At 36.2% G+C, this 13407-nt stretch overlaps 1 protein-coding gene across 4 annotated transcripts in view; it reads right to left on the bottom strand.

Annotated features, from left to right (window-relative positions):
* The window catches only part of flfl (serine/threonine-protein phosphatase 4 regulatory subunit 3 flfl), a 106520-nt gene that overhangs the window by 42143 nt on the left and 50970 nt on the right, over nucleotides 1–13407 (bottom strand). For all 4 annotated transcript variants that reach the window (XM_081731072.1, XM_081731073.1, XM_081731074.1 and 1 more), the window contains exon 13: nucleotides 1146–1315. In XM_081731072.1, the coding sequence (XP_081587198.1) occupies nucleotides 1146–1315 (170 nt within the window). The remainder of the gene's footprint in view (nucleotides 1–1145; nucleotides 1316–13407) is intronic.

Below are 13407 nucleotides of genomic sequence, written 5' to 3'. Positions count from 1 at the left end.
CCAGACCTAAATCCCATTGAGAACTATGCCATATTATCAAGAATCGTTTAGCTAAGATGAATTGCACAACAACAGAATGCATGATAAACAATGTTATACAAGTGTGGTTCCACGATGATGAAGTCAAGAACATGTGCGCTACATAGTGGAGTCAATGCCAAGACGGGTTGAGGAGGTCATTTCTGCTAAAGGAGGACATACTTAGTATTAATATAGAGATTTATCTGTGTACTTAAGGTATGTAATGATTAAAAGCTAAGGTTGTAGAGAAAATATATATATATTTTTTTTTAATTTATTTGTCCCAATTAATTCGAACACTTCAGTATATATGATAGAATTTCCCTGAAAGTTATTTCATAGTCACTGTAGGATTCACACCGTAAAAAATTGATTTATGTATGTGATTCATTTATATGAAAGAACACTTGTTGAAAAGTTGTTTTGTTCTATTCATCGTCGCTGAAACAAATCTTACGGCACTAGGTCTGAATCAATTATGTTGCTACAGAATGTTTCCAGTCTAATATTCGTCCCATCTGTATGGAGTCTAGGAGTATTAGAACTTCATAACCATCATACTGAGGTACTGCTAAGAATAAAGAATCGGTACAGATAATCTTTGAAATCATTATATTTCCGGCCAGATCTTTATTCGGGAAGCAATGAAAGTGTCAATTCCTTACGAGAGATAACGCTTATTGACAGTTTTGAATTTACTGTCATTTCCTTACTTAATTAAACTGACCATTGTCTTTAAACTAGCAATTTCAAGGTGATAAATTAGAAACTACACTACCTATAAATAACACAAACTCATCACGTAGTTGCGGAGAGAATTATGCATTTCCTGGCTTTAATTATGAAATCATTATCGGGACTATGTACACAAAAGACGAGTATGGTGTTCCTCAAGGGTATTATACATAAATCCTATACGCTTCCGTAGTTGCATGTACTGAATTTTCTCACGAACTTTTCTCACGATATATATACAACTAAAGGAATTTTCCCTTATCATGTATGTTCTTTGGGAATTTTCCCTTATCATGTATCTTCTTTAAAGCAGATTCTATAAAGGACATAATAAAGATATTTTCTTCTTAGACAGAGAGAGAGAGAGAGAGAGTAAAGGCATTACTTACCAATTTTATGAACTCGAACATCTCTAAAATAGCCGAATCTAGAAGATTATATCTTCCATTATTTCTGACAAATGCATCTATCACTGGTGCAAAGAGATTACCCTTAATGATGTACCTATTATAAAATTCATCTTTCAAGGCAATAATTTTCCTCATAAACCTCAACGCACCTGAAAAAATAAGTATGTTTTGAAAATAGTTCCTGATTATTTACATAAGTTATGTTCCACTAACATGCTAAATATGATTGTTATACAATAATTCTTTATCACTTACTCAACTGAACAAGCAGTTTTTCTTGCACAATATACATCAGTTTACGAAGATATTGAATACGATCTATTAAGGATATACTCTTACAAAACAACCAAAGAAGTTCTTGCCATTGTAGAGCAGTGATAAACAAAGTGCAATACAGTGGACAATACTACCTTTAGGTTTCGAAGTAATCTCCATCAGCAACCAACAATAAAACTCAGCGGTCGACAGAGTTTTCCCAAGTGGGCGCAGCCCGAAAAAACCCACCGGGTTTTTTCGGGTTGGACCCACCTAAAAAATAAAACTTTAACACCCACCTGGGTTTTTGAGCTCTTTGTTAGTATATTATCGGTACAACTAAGGTGATCACATTGAAAGTGACTTTTATCAGATTTTGGACTTCCCTTGGGCGTATTTGATGCTTTCATGTTAGAGTATACAACAACATTCAATGTTAGACCTATATAAAGTTCTGAATGCACTGAATGAATAAAAAAGCTTACCTTAGTTTGAGATAATTATAGAACAAATTAATGTATGGATTGTGTTTATAGCCTATTTGACGTAAAATATGCAATTTTATATTTTAGAAAACACTTTAAGTGAACAGTGTGCTTCGCGACGCCATGGGACGTCATCCCTCGTACATCTGACGAGTTTAAGGCCATAGGTGCCTGTACTACCAGTAAATATGTAAATACATTAGTAAATACTAATAGTATTATTTCACACATTAAATGGTAACACAAGTATTCTTCAGTAAAATTTGGTTTTCCAACATCAGTTTAGTTCAGTCATTAGTTGCTACTCTTCAAATAAGCATTCTGGAGAATCAACATCAGCATTAGCGTAAAAATTCTTGTCACATTTAAGAAGCTTAATACTCGGAGTTCCGAAGACTATGTAACCCTACTATTTCAGGTGCTGAATTTAAACCTCCGTACTAGTGGAAGTGTCGATGTACAGTAAAGAAAGTTGCATTTTCTGGAAAACCCCGTCATGAAAATAGTGCTCGGGAAATTACCGCAATTGAACGCACAAAGCAATGGAAGTAAATACTTCAACAATAAAACGATTTATTTTAAGCTAGAAGATATTTAATTTCATTTGAGACATTTACCTTATAAAATAGGAATTATCTCTGTTAATTGTTTTAAATTCATTTTCGGGAAAGAGCCGTCTTCCTAGTGCTAGGAAAATTCCCGTAATTGAACCCGCAAAGTATCGAAAGTTAACTTCAACACACTGGAAAATATTTGCCATATAAGATATTTTGAAACATTTATTTTATAATTCATGAATTATATCTTTGTTTTAAATTAATATATTTGGTATTTATACTGTATTTGGCGAATGTTACTGAGGCTCCTGGAACGATTCGATCTACATTTTGTTCGTTTGTCTGCCTGTACCACACACATATTACAGGGTACAACTTTCGGTCTTTTAAGTTTAAATTTTTAGGATACAAGCACGAGACACACTAAATTTCCTGCATAGATTTTAGCGACATACCAACGTAAAATTTCAAAATGGCGGTTTTTTTTTTTTTAATAGCAAGTATCCACGCTATAAAGAGCAATTTTCGGCCTTTTTTTAAAAAAAAATTCAGAGTAAAGCACGAGATACTCTAAATTAGCTGTATATGTATTTTGGCGGCGATCCAACGTAAAATTTCAAAATGGTGGCCATTTTTCAATTAGCATGTCAATTTTCGGACTTTTAAGTTGGAATTTTGAGGGTAGAAGCAAGAGACATTCTAAATTTGCTGTACAGATTTTCTCGGCGATTCAATATAAAATTTTAAAATGGCGCTCATTTTTTTCAGAACAGTAGTGAACAGAAAATTGTTGCAAGTTGCGACAATGACAATCTTGAAATATAAACCACATTTTAACACTTATACCCCAGACATTGAAATATTTCGAAAAAACCCAATAAAACCCGAAAAAACTCATATGGGCCCAGGTGGATTGGATTTTTTTTTAAAAAAAATACAATGTCTCCCAATCAAGTTGCTGAAGGGTCTTCCGGGTCCTGTGGCTTGGTACTGTCGTGCAGGAACAGTACACCCTTGCAATTCGCCAATGCCGGCTAGTTTTACCGCAATGCACGGTGTACTCTACGCAACTGCTGAGAGTAGAGGTCAGCAGTAATGATCTAATCAGGTGGAAGGAGCTCGTACTGCACCATGCTGACAATTCCACCATAGAGAGAACATAATCTTTCGTGCGTGCAGAGGTGGTCTTGAGATGTGAGAAACAATCACATGACGATAACCAATGTCTAATACGCTTTGGGGTGTCATAGAGGACACACCCTTCGTGGATAAGCGATCAAAGATGGGTATGTTCAGGTGCTGAGTGAGCAAGGACAAACAGGTTGTCACTCGTTGTTCCTTGTTGGCTGCCGACAATTTGTGGGGTACCCACTTGCTTGTGTGATTCCCTATCCCATGCAGGTGCAGTCTTTGACTGTTTAAGCGGAAACATGGAATCTTTCTGCAAGTTCATTACACGTTAAACCACTGTTCTCCTTGATGGCTGCTTTCAGGGTCTCGTCATGCAACACATGTCTCGCTCACTGCAAGGTTCATGCGAAAAGCTCACATCTCCCGAACGGAATTTCTGGAACCAATGTCTGGCGGTACGTTCGTTTATGGCATTCTCTCCAAATGCTTGGCAAATACGGCCAATTGATGCGGTAGCTGACAGGCCGATTTTAAAGTCATACAAGTAACATACACCAACAAGCTTCTTTGATACTTTCACTTTTCTTTGATACCGGAGGAGTTCTGACTGCTGTCTGCATTACTGAAGGTCGATGATCAGCCTAGCTCCCGATCGCTTGGTAGGCACGTGCAACTCATTTCCTTTCTGTGACCGCCATGATTAATGGGACGTCCAAAGCAGGAAGAACTTTTTTTTTTTTTTGTTCACCTTATACCATTGTGCTGCTTCTTTTCTAATTGATAATGACATTAAAGGTGTCAATAATAATATTCAAACTTTTATTTCAAGTGGATGTTGAAATTTAATTCTGATTCTTTTATTCAAATGTTAAAGATTTTGTATCACACGAGATCTTTGTCTTTCAATAAATAATGATTTTCTGGTGACTTCCACTGTATCAATGTTGTATTTTGTATATTTTAGGTGTTTTGAAAGACCTGACGATGGAGTGGAAAACCCGTATGGAAATCTCAGATGCTGTTTACAAGCAATAATACGTTAGTAAATAATTATTACGAGAGTAGTCAATTACCGAACAGTCCCTTTTTCTTATCTGTCCTGACAATGCTGACAGGAGTTTAAAAAAAAAAAAAAAAAATCGAACGAATACGTTAACAGAATAAAAAGCAAAGTGAGTACATTTACTGTTTATTTACAGAGTTATTAGTGACATTATAACTCGTATAGACAATAGTTTTGAGAACAAAACAAATCATAATTTTACGACGAAACATATTGGCATCATTATCATAGTTAGCTTGTAAAATTGAATTATTCTTAGCTGTTAACTTTTCTCCTATGTTTTAGACTTAATTGATACATTAGCTAATTACACAGAGATCAGCCAGAACATTATGACCATCTACCCACTATCGATATAAACCCATCCAGATGATAGCAGCGGCACCTGACGTGAAATGCCTGACACACGTAAGGTGCATGTAGTATCAGTGAGCGTGCTGGCCATGTGTAGAATGGGGAAGGCGCGCGATCTATCTGGGTTAGACCGAGAGTAGATTGTAATAGCCCGGAAGCCCGGCACGCGCATTTCGGAAACTGCACGATTTGTTGGGTGTTCGAGGAGTGCTCTCGTAAGTGTCTTCAACGTGAGGCGAAACCAAGGTGAAACGAGATGTGTAACAAGAATATAGATTGGCTATTTGTAGGAACTGAAGAAACTGTATGAACTAGCTGTCTGATTTTTTTTTTTTTTTTTTTTTTTAATATCTTATTAACAAAATTGAAACTAACGATATTTCTCACACGGTTATAATACATGTAAGATAAAAATAAGTAGTACACTAGTATATGAACACATTAAATTCATACATTAGCTAATTGTATATCAAAACATTTTTTCAAGAATTATTCTGTATTAAAATAAAGTAAAATAAATCAACATATATTGTAGCCTTTTCATGCAAGTTTTAATAGATAAGTCAAAACTTACGATGGAACATTTAACACTATACAGCATTGTCTTAATAAGTGACAAGATACTTTGCCTATGAGAGAATTGGATTGATTTGAGTTTAATGTTCCTTTTCTAAACTGAGACTATATGAGACGCGACACAGTTTAAATTAGGATCCGAAACTTAGTTGGGTTTCTATGTGAGACACGTATCCTCACCGAAGAAAGAAAGAAAGAGGAAAAAAAAAACGGAATAACGCTCAAGGATTAGGAATAACATTTACGTAGGGTAATGAAATGACAACACTAAAAGAATGCGAACAAAGCAAATTAGTTCATACTCAAAACACAGGAAAAGCTAGAAAGTCTTACAACCAGATATTCTTCTTATTTAATCTCTTTCATCAAAGGCGTAAGACGAAAGTGGAACTATCTATAAAACAGTGCAAGCTAATATAATTTACTATGTTGCTTTCCCTAATGTCTCTCTTTCTATATACATACATATATATACAGGGTGACTTGTAATTCGATGCATTCCTTGCAAGTACTTTACAACATTTTCACCTATATGAACCGGGGGACGCAAATTAATAGTTTCTGAGTAATTTGCACATGTGTGGTTTCTTTGATATTTGAGAGGTGCGTAAGAAAGTTTTACCCTGACTCACTTCTACATACTGTAGAGCGCTGAAATTTTGCATGTGTAATCCTTCATGCCTATATAAATCATTTGGTAATGTACAGCTCGTAACTCTACGCCATTGCTGTGTTATAGGTCCGAACGTGAAGTACGGTGCGGTCCAAAATCCATTACTGCACCTCAAAAAAGCATCATCACAGAATTACTTGCCCTAAGAATGACTGCAAGTTTGGAAGAGGTGGAATGAAGATGGTGTGCGGTCAAGAGAAAACGCGAACTATGACGGATTTCATACCCAGGATCATGCATCTGTCTGGCCCACATTCGAACATTCAACGGGTGTGTTGTTTTCCAAGTGGCGGACACATTTTGTCTGCATGCCACACTCTGGGGTTTCACAGAATCCCGCAACGCACGCAGCAGTGTGGCATATTATATCCTGGTAATTGTGGTACCCTTTGCCTGGAAAGCAAGTAGTAATATCCCAAATAAACGTGATCATCACTTTGGTCGCTCAGAGTTGAACACGGACTAATGTTTTCATTAGTGATCATTAAGGGGAGAAAAGAACACTTTTAAATATTGTTAAGAGGAAGAGAAACTGGTTGGGACATTGCCTACGAAGAGATTGTATCATGAGGGACGTCATAGAGGGTATGCTGGCGGGAAAGAGAGGGAGAGAGCGAAGGAGACTACAATTAATGGATGATATAAAAACAGAAAGATCATACGTGAAGACGAAGAGGTTAGCGGAGGACCGTGGAGCATGGAAGCTTCTCTCCTGCTGCAAGTGACCTGCCAGTAAGGGCAGAATACCTATGATGATGATGAGTGATCTTGTATTAGTATAAATCTTAGCCGCTAGAGTTGGTAAAGCGTGTAGCGCCAATGGTGGCGAGTTTGGAAATTATTGCGATCGTGATTTTGAAGTTCCATTATAGGCGTCAGTTGCTAACTAGTATACAATCGATCAAGAAAAACATTCTAAAGTTCCTATAATTGTTATATAATTATTGGATGCCTACAGGTTCTAGTCGAAATTATTGTAAAATATCTGGTGAGTTAAGAATTACTATATTTATTATATCGTAGAGATTAATGTTTATTATATATGAAAATTGAAATATAAGACGAGCTTAAATTTTCGGTCAAATGCTTATAGGATTGAATGTATTGTATCATTGTTGAGCCATTTATAGGGCTAATATAAATATATGTATTCAATTTTGTTTACAGATTGATTTCAGTCAATTCAATTATTGTTAAATTGTTATTATCAAGTTTGGATATTTTTATAAAGGATATTTTTGGAAGTCAGATTTTCCTTTATCCCAGATTGCCTTTATTTTGTTGCTAAACTTTTGTGTATTTAATAAATTACCATTATTATTAGGTGGGTTCAACTATCCGCATTTCAATTAACTGAATTTAAATGTGGAGAATGTTATGCATTCCTGACCGGTAACAGTGGAGTTATTCTTATTAAGGGGCAGATTCATGTTACATCACCTATATATATTATATATATATAGGGCCCCAGGAGGGACAGGCAATACTTTAGGAAATGGTAGTATGGGTGATTATAAACAAAAAGTTGATATGGACATGGGTCCTACTCTCAACGGTTTGAGAGTTACAGGTTGTGAACCATTTTTAATTCATGTTGCTTACTGCTTACCCTGTATTTATTCTACAGAGGTATGACATAGCGAATTTGAAAGGTAATGGAATGGTTTTTCCAAAGGTATGCAACATGTAGCAGTGTTATCTTTGGAAGGGAAGTTATTGAGGGGAATTTGGGAAAGTTAAGAATTAAAGAAATTGGATGGCAACACTGATTCTCAAATATCCCTGAGTAACTTATCTTCTAAAGACAACACTGCCACATATTGCATACCGTTGGAAAGGCCATTCCATCACCTTTCAAATCCGCTATGTCATACCTCTGTAGAATAAATACAGGGTACGCAATAAGCAACATAAAGTAAAAATGGTTCACAACCTGTAGATCTCAAACCGTTAAGATTAGGACCCATGTTCATATGAACTTTTTTGCTTACAATCATCCATACTACCATTTCTCAAAGTACTGCCCCGACACCCTATATATATATACTCCCTGAACGCTAGTAACAGGAACATTAGTATGATGTTTATTCGTATCAAATACTTCGAAGTTGTTGAAAATGACTATCACTGGCAGCAATATATCGAGTGCAACACTGTCAGAAAGATTGACAAATACCAAATATGGTCTCAACAGGATGGGAAGATTTGCTTTATTTTCAGTTTAACGTCCCTTTCAGCAGCGAGGCTGTATGGGACGGGACCTGCTTATTAACATGGAATAAGAACCATATGAGCTCCCGCCGGGAATCAAACCCGGGTCTCTCACGCCGAAGGCGAGTACGCTAACCACTTAACTATGAAGGAGCTCTAGGATAGGAAGAACAGGTAGTTTCAATCACATCTCATGTCACGTAGTGTCATGGCATTGTAGCATTACATACTATTCTAGAATTCCTTGACTACTCACGGGATAAATCTAACAGTGGTAAATTAAGATCTGTGTGGATATTCTTCGTGACCTACCCACCTACAAAATATTTAATCCAGGGATGTTGCACTTTCGATGGTAATTTTGTGGTGCACCATCTTGTAGAAAATTATCTTCCTCTGGGTAGAGATAGTAAGTAGTAGATACAATCCTTTCTTGCAATATGGTGATGTGCTTTTCACCTACTGCTCTTCCTTCAAAAAATGGTTTTACAAGTTCTCTGATAGACATATGTATCATACCGTAAACTCACGAAAATTAACTGCTCATTCTTACATTTGTTTCTTTACATTGTCTTCTGTTCTGAAGAATCATACGCCACAAATTATAATAGATAGTTTATTCGGTTATAGTGGTTGGGTCTGCATTGGAAATTTATATGAGATTGTCAAGAGAAAAATCAGAAAAAGTCTAATCTAAATTCCTGTAGGAATTATCGAGACAGTTGAGAAAAAGTTTATTGTAACTTCATGTTATGGTTTTATAATTTATTACCATCATAGGTTACATAAAATATTTCAAGTTTCCGCCACGGAATTTATCATTGTACAATACGGGGCATGTTCGTTAGTTCAGTACGCAGTCTCGCGAAGTTCGTTGTACGGATTTCGGGAATCTTGAGAAGTCTCCATATGCCAGTATCTTCCTGCTGCACAATATGGTATTCTTTCAGTACAGCTTTCAGTACATCATCCATTACTATCAAATTGTCCTCCATCGTCTTTGCACCTCACACATGTTCTCAGTTTTACGATCATATTTTAAAAGCCACTAACACTGGACTACTTATTTTAACATTTCGTGTGCATTAATTGCCTGCGGCCAGCAACAGAACTAAGAACAGAATGACTATATGCCCTCACACATCCAAAATCCAGCATGCGTCTATACTTCTGCACACTTTGCTCGATACTACCTTCCAGCACCACAGCACTCGTCCCCATATGGCCACGTCAACCTAAGATGCTCTATTCGGTACTTCATAACCTCTCGGAATTCTTGAAATAATCATCATTTTAACATCAGGATGGATAGATGAATTAATTTTGCGTCCCTTTCAGCAGCGACACTATATGAGAAGTGGATTTATAGTTAACGTGAAATATGAATCACGAGCTCCCGTCAGGAATCGAACGTGCATCTCCTGCGCCAAAGACGCATACGCTAACCACATAACCACGACAGAGACTTTTACATCAAAAGGCCTACAATAGATACAGTTACGATTCTTACATACTGACCTACTTCTCGGACGTTTGAAACAATACTATGTTTATCACTACTTCAGCCTTTACTCTGGCTTTAATTCAATATAGACTTACAACAAACCAGAACAGAAACAATTAATAAAGTCCATAAACAGCAAATGTTTCGTCAAATTTAACAAGTGCTTCTTCAACCATACAATCAGCTTAATTTCCTCCTTATCGCATGAAGCGTTTTAGCAAGTATGTTCCTAGTATACTTTTTCAGTGATGTGGCTGTTTTCACTATTATCTGGGGAGTAATTCATTTTCGATTTCCGAATCAGAATTCCTTAGTATGAGTCGTTTTTGTCATCACGTTCTATTGCTTACCTGTTACGCAGCGGCGAAGTAAAATAAAAATAAATCTCTGTAGAATTATAGAGAAAGGGAACAGCAATATAAAAGGAAAGAGTGAATTTCGCTTGTCAAATTCTATTTTCCTCAACTTCTTCGAAACTTTCTTATCTATTCTGAAGGACAATTTTAGACAGTTTAATTATTCGAATACAAACTTTCTCAATTAATGTGTCATAAACTAATTTAATTACACAACTACTGGATCTCTTCTACGCTAGATGTGGTTCCATGTAGCGTAGTCACTAACGCGAAGATCCTGGGCTTGATTCCCGGTGGGGACATTCGGTCGAAAAGGTGTAACAGCTCTCTTAGGTCAACCATCCTGAGTGAGAGCTTTCTGGGCTTTCCTCATTCACAACAGGAAATGCCAGGATGATACCTAACATTCAGGTCCCAGATAGTGTGCTCGCTGAGGGACGTCATACCTCATACTGACAGCCTGACGGTCACAGACGACGGCAAAATATTTCTATGCTAACTACTTGTTCAGGTAGTTTATTTATTTAACTTTCTTTTCTTCCAGTTTCTTTCATTTCTGGTATGCTCTTCTTTCCAACAACCGAAAATTTCCCGTGACCCTGTGAATTATGTCGATTAAAAAAAAAAAAAAAAAAAAGTATGTACTAAAATCCATTAATTGTTTTTATTGATAACTCTACAATGGCAAATGTAATATACAAGATAAATAATTACATTAGTTTAACCCATATTAAAACTCATATTCCCACTCTGCAGTCCAGCCTCTTAGCTAACTTTATTGTCTTAGGCATTTACTGAGATAATCCTGAGCATAGGCGTATCTACGGAGTGTGCCCAGGCACACACTAATGGGCTGCTTTATCAAAGAGAATTAAAGACAGATATTTTAATAAGATTTTTTTTAAAGGGTAAAATTATTAAAAGTACAGATTATTCGCAATATTGAACTGGCTGAGTATACTCCCGAATTCCACCACACTTCCTCAATATTGGTTTAAAACTTATCGACTAGTTTACTTTGTTGTAACGTGGTTGTATTTGTTTTCTCGTATTCTATTACAAACTCATATCTCGGAATGATTAAAGGAGTCATTATTTAATGAAAATTGCCGCTTGTTGAATGTAATATTTCGTTCGTGTAAACTTACCGTACTTTTTTCTTAAATAGTAAGTTTATGCTTTAAAAGAAAATAGACCGTTTTGTCGTGAAACTCAACAGAAAAGAAGGTTATCCCTATCGAAAGCAGACAATTGAAAGTTCAAATGCCTTTGGTAATGCCAGTTCCGACGTCTGACGCTGAACAAACACAAGGTAAACCTGTTGACATTTTAGTACGGTATATGCTTGTGACCCTGTGAATACATTACCACATAACAGAACAGAATTTGATGTAAGGGTGAAATTTGTACAGTACGAACCGAACTTAGCCGTTTTCCCTAGAAGTCGATAGGTAGGAAAGAAATGGCTTTTCAATGTAGCTGGTTTCAAAGTTACAAATGGTTGGAATATAGTATAACTGTTAATTCTGCATTTTGTTTTTACTGCAGAGTTTTTGCTTCAAACAATGCATGTGTGAGAGAACAAATTGATCAAGCATTTATTACATGAGGTTTTAGAAACAGTGGCAGCTTTAGCGGGTAGGCACTTGAAAAATATATGAACGGTAAAAGATATAATAAAGAGTAAATAATGGTAGATAATTATTTAACAAATAGCATCAACCACTACTGTAAAAATAATTTCCTTCTGTCCTTAAACAATCAAATGTATATATGTATCCATAAGCAAGGGAGAGGGCCTACCCAAAATTAAAACCCTAAAGCAGGCCCTATTTAGAAACTGGCAGAAAGCAAACAAATGCTTTCGATTTAGAAACTGGCAGAAAGAAAACAAATGCTTTCGATTTAGAAACTGGCAGAAAGCAAACAAATGCTTTTGAAGTCATGAAAAATCTAAAGGACACCAGTAAAGTTCTTCAACACACTACAATAAAAATTAACAAAATGACGCCCAATTAGATGAGTGTAAGAAGGCTTTTATTTCCAAGCAAGAACAAACAAAACTGCAAAATGGACAAATCATGGAAAGGCCATGCAAAAAAAGGCTGCCCATTGAAAGGTCATACTGAGAATAAAGAAGCATACGACAGGGGGTTATTTCTAGATGTACTTGATTTAATTTCCAAAAACGACGTTTTGAAGGAACACGTAACTAATGGGCCAAAAATTGCAGTTACTTAAGCCCACAAATTCAGAATGATATAATCCGCATTTTGATAATTGTACTTGTAAGGAAGTTGAAAATGCCATTACTTGGTGTAAAAGTGTGCATTATCGCTGGTAAAACGAGTAATTGTAGTCATCATGAACAGATGTAGTTTTTCAAGTTTTTGATACCAATAACAGGAAACAAACGTTTTCATGGTTTGTACATCACCTGTTAAGCATTTATTTGTTATTCGTAAGTTATCTTCTGTAGATGCACAAACAATTCTTAATGCGTTAGCACTAGTAGGGTCAAAGTTCGGGATTGATTGGTAAAATGTTCTTTCAGTTTGCTTCGATAGAGCGTCAATAATGTCTGGGACACTACCTTGGATGCAAATGAAGTGTAAAGAAAACAGCAGTTCTATAATGTACGTTCACTGCTATGCTCATTTTTTCAATCTTGGACTTAAGGACTCATGTACCTCGCAACCTGAAACTAGATTAGTTTCACATTTTTCCGGAACAATTCAATTCATTTACTCTTTCACTGAAGGTAATTTGTCAAGTCATGCAGTTTTTGACAAAGTGTATGCCAGGAAATAGGTCTAAGTTTGAGAACACTGAAGTTTTTGTCAACAACGAGATGGCCGTGCCGTGCAGAAGCTGCCTCTGCAATAAAAAGGAACTATAAATACTCTGCATTTATTTTGGCTTCGGAAGAAATCACTCAAAACAGTCATCAGGGTGATGTGAGAGCTAATGGAAATGAACTATAACAAGTCAGATCGTTTGAGTTCGTCTTTTGTCTCACAATGCTACATCCATTCCTACACATGATCGTGAAGGTTAGCAAGTTACTCCTAAGTCC

The sequence above is a fragment of the Thermobia domestica genome, chromosome 11, assembly GCF_964235325.1.
Source record: "Thermobia domestica chromosome 11, izTheDome1.hap1.1, whole genome shotgun sequence".
Classification (NCBI taxonomy): domain Eukaryota; kingdom Metazoa; phylum Arthropoda; class Insecta; order Zygentoma; family Lepismatidae; genus Thermobia; species Thermobia domestica.
This window is presented reverse-complemented; position numbering and strand designations above follow the sequence as displayed.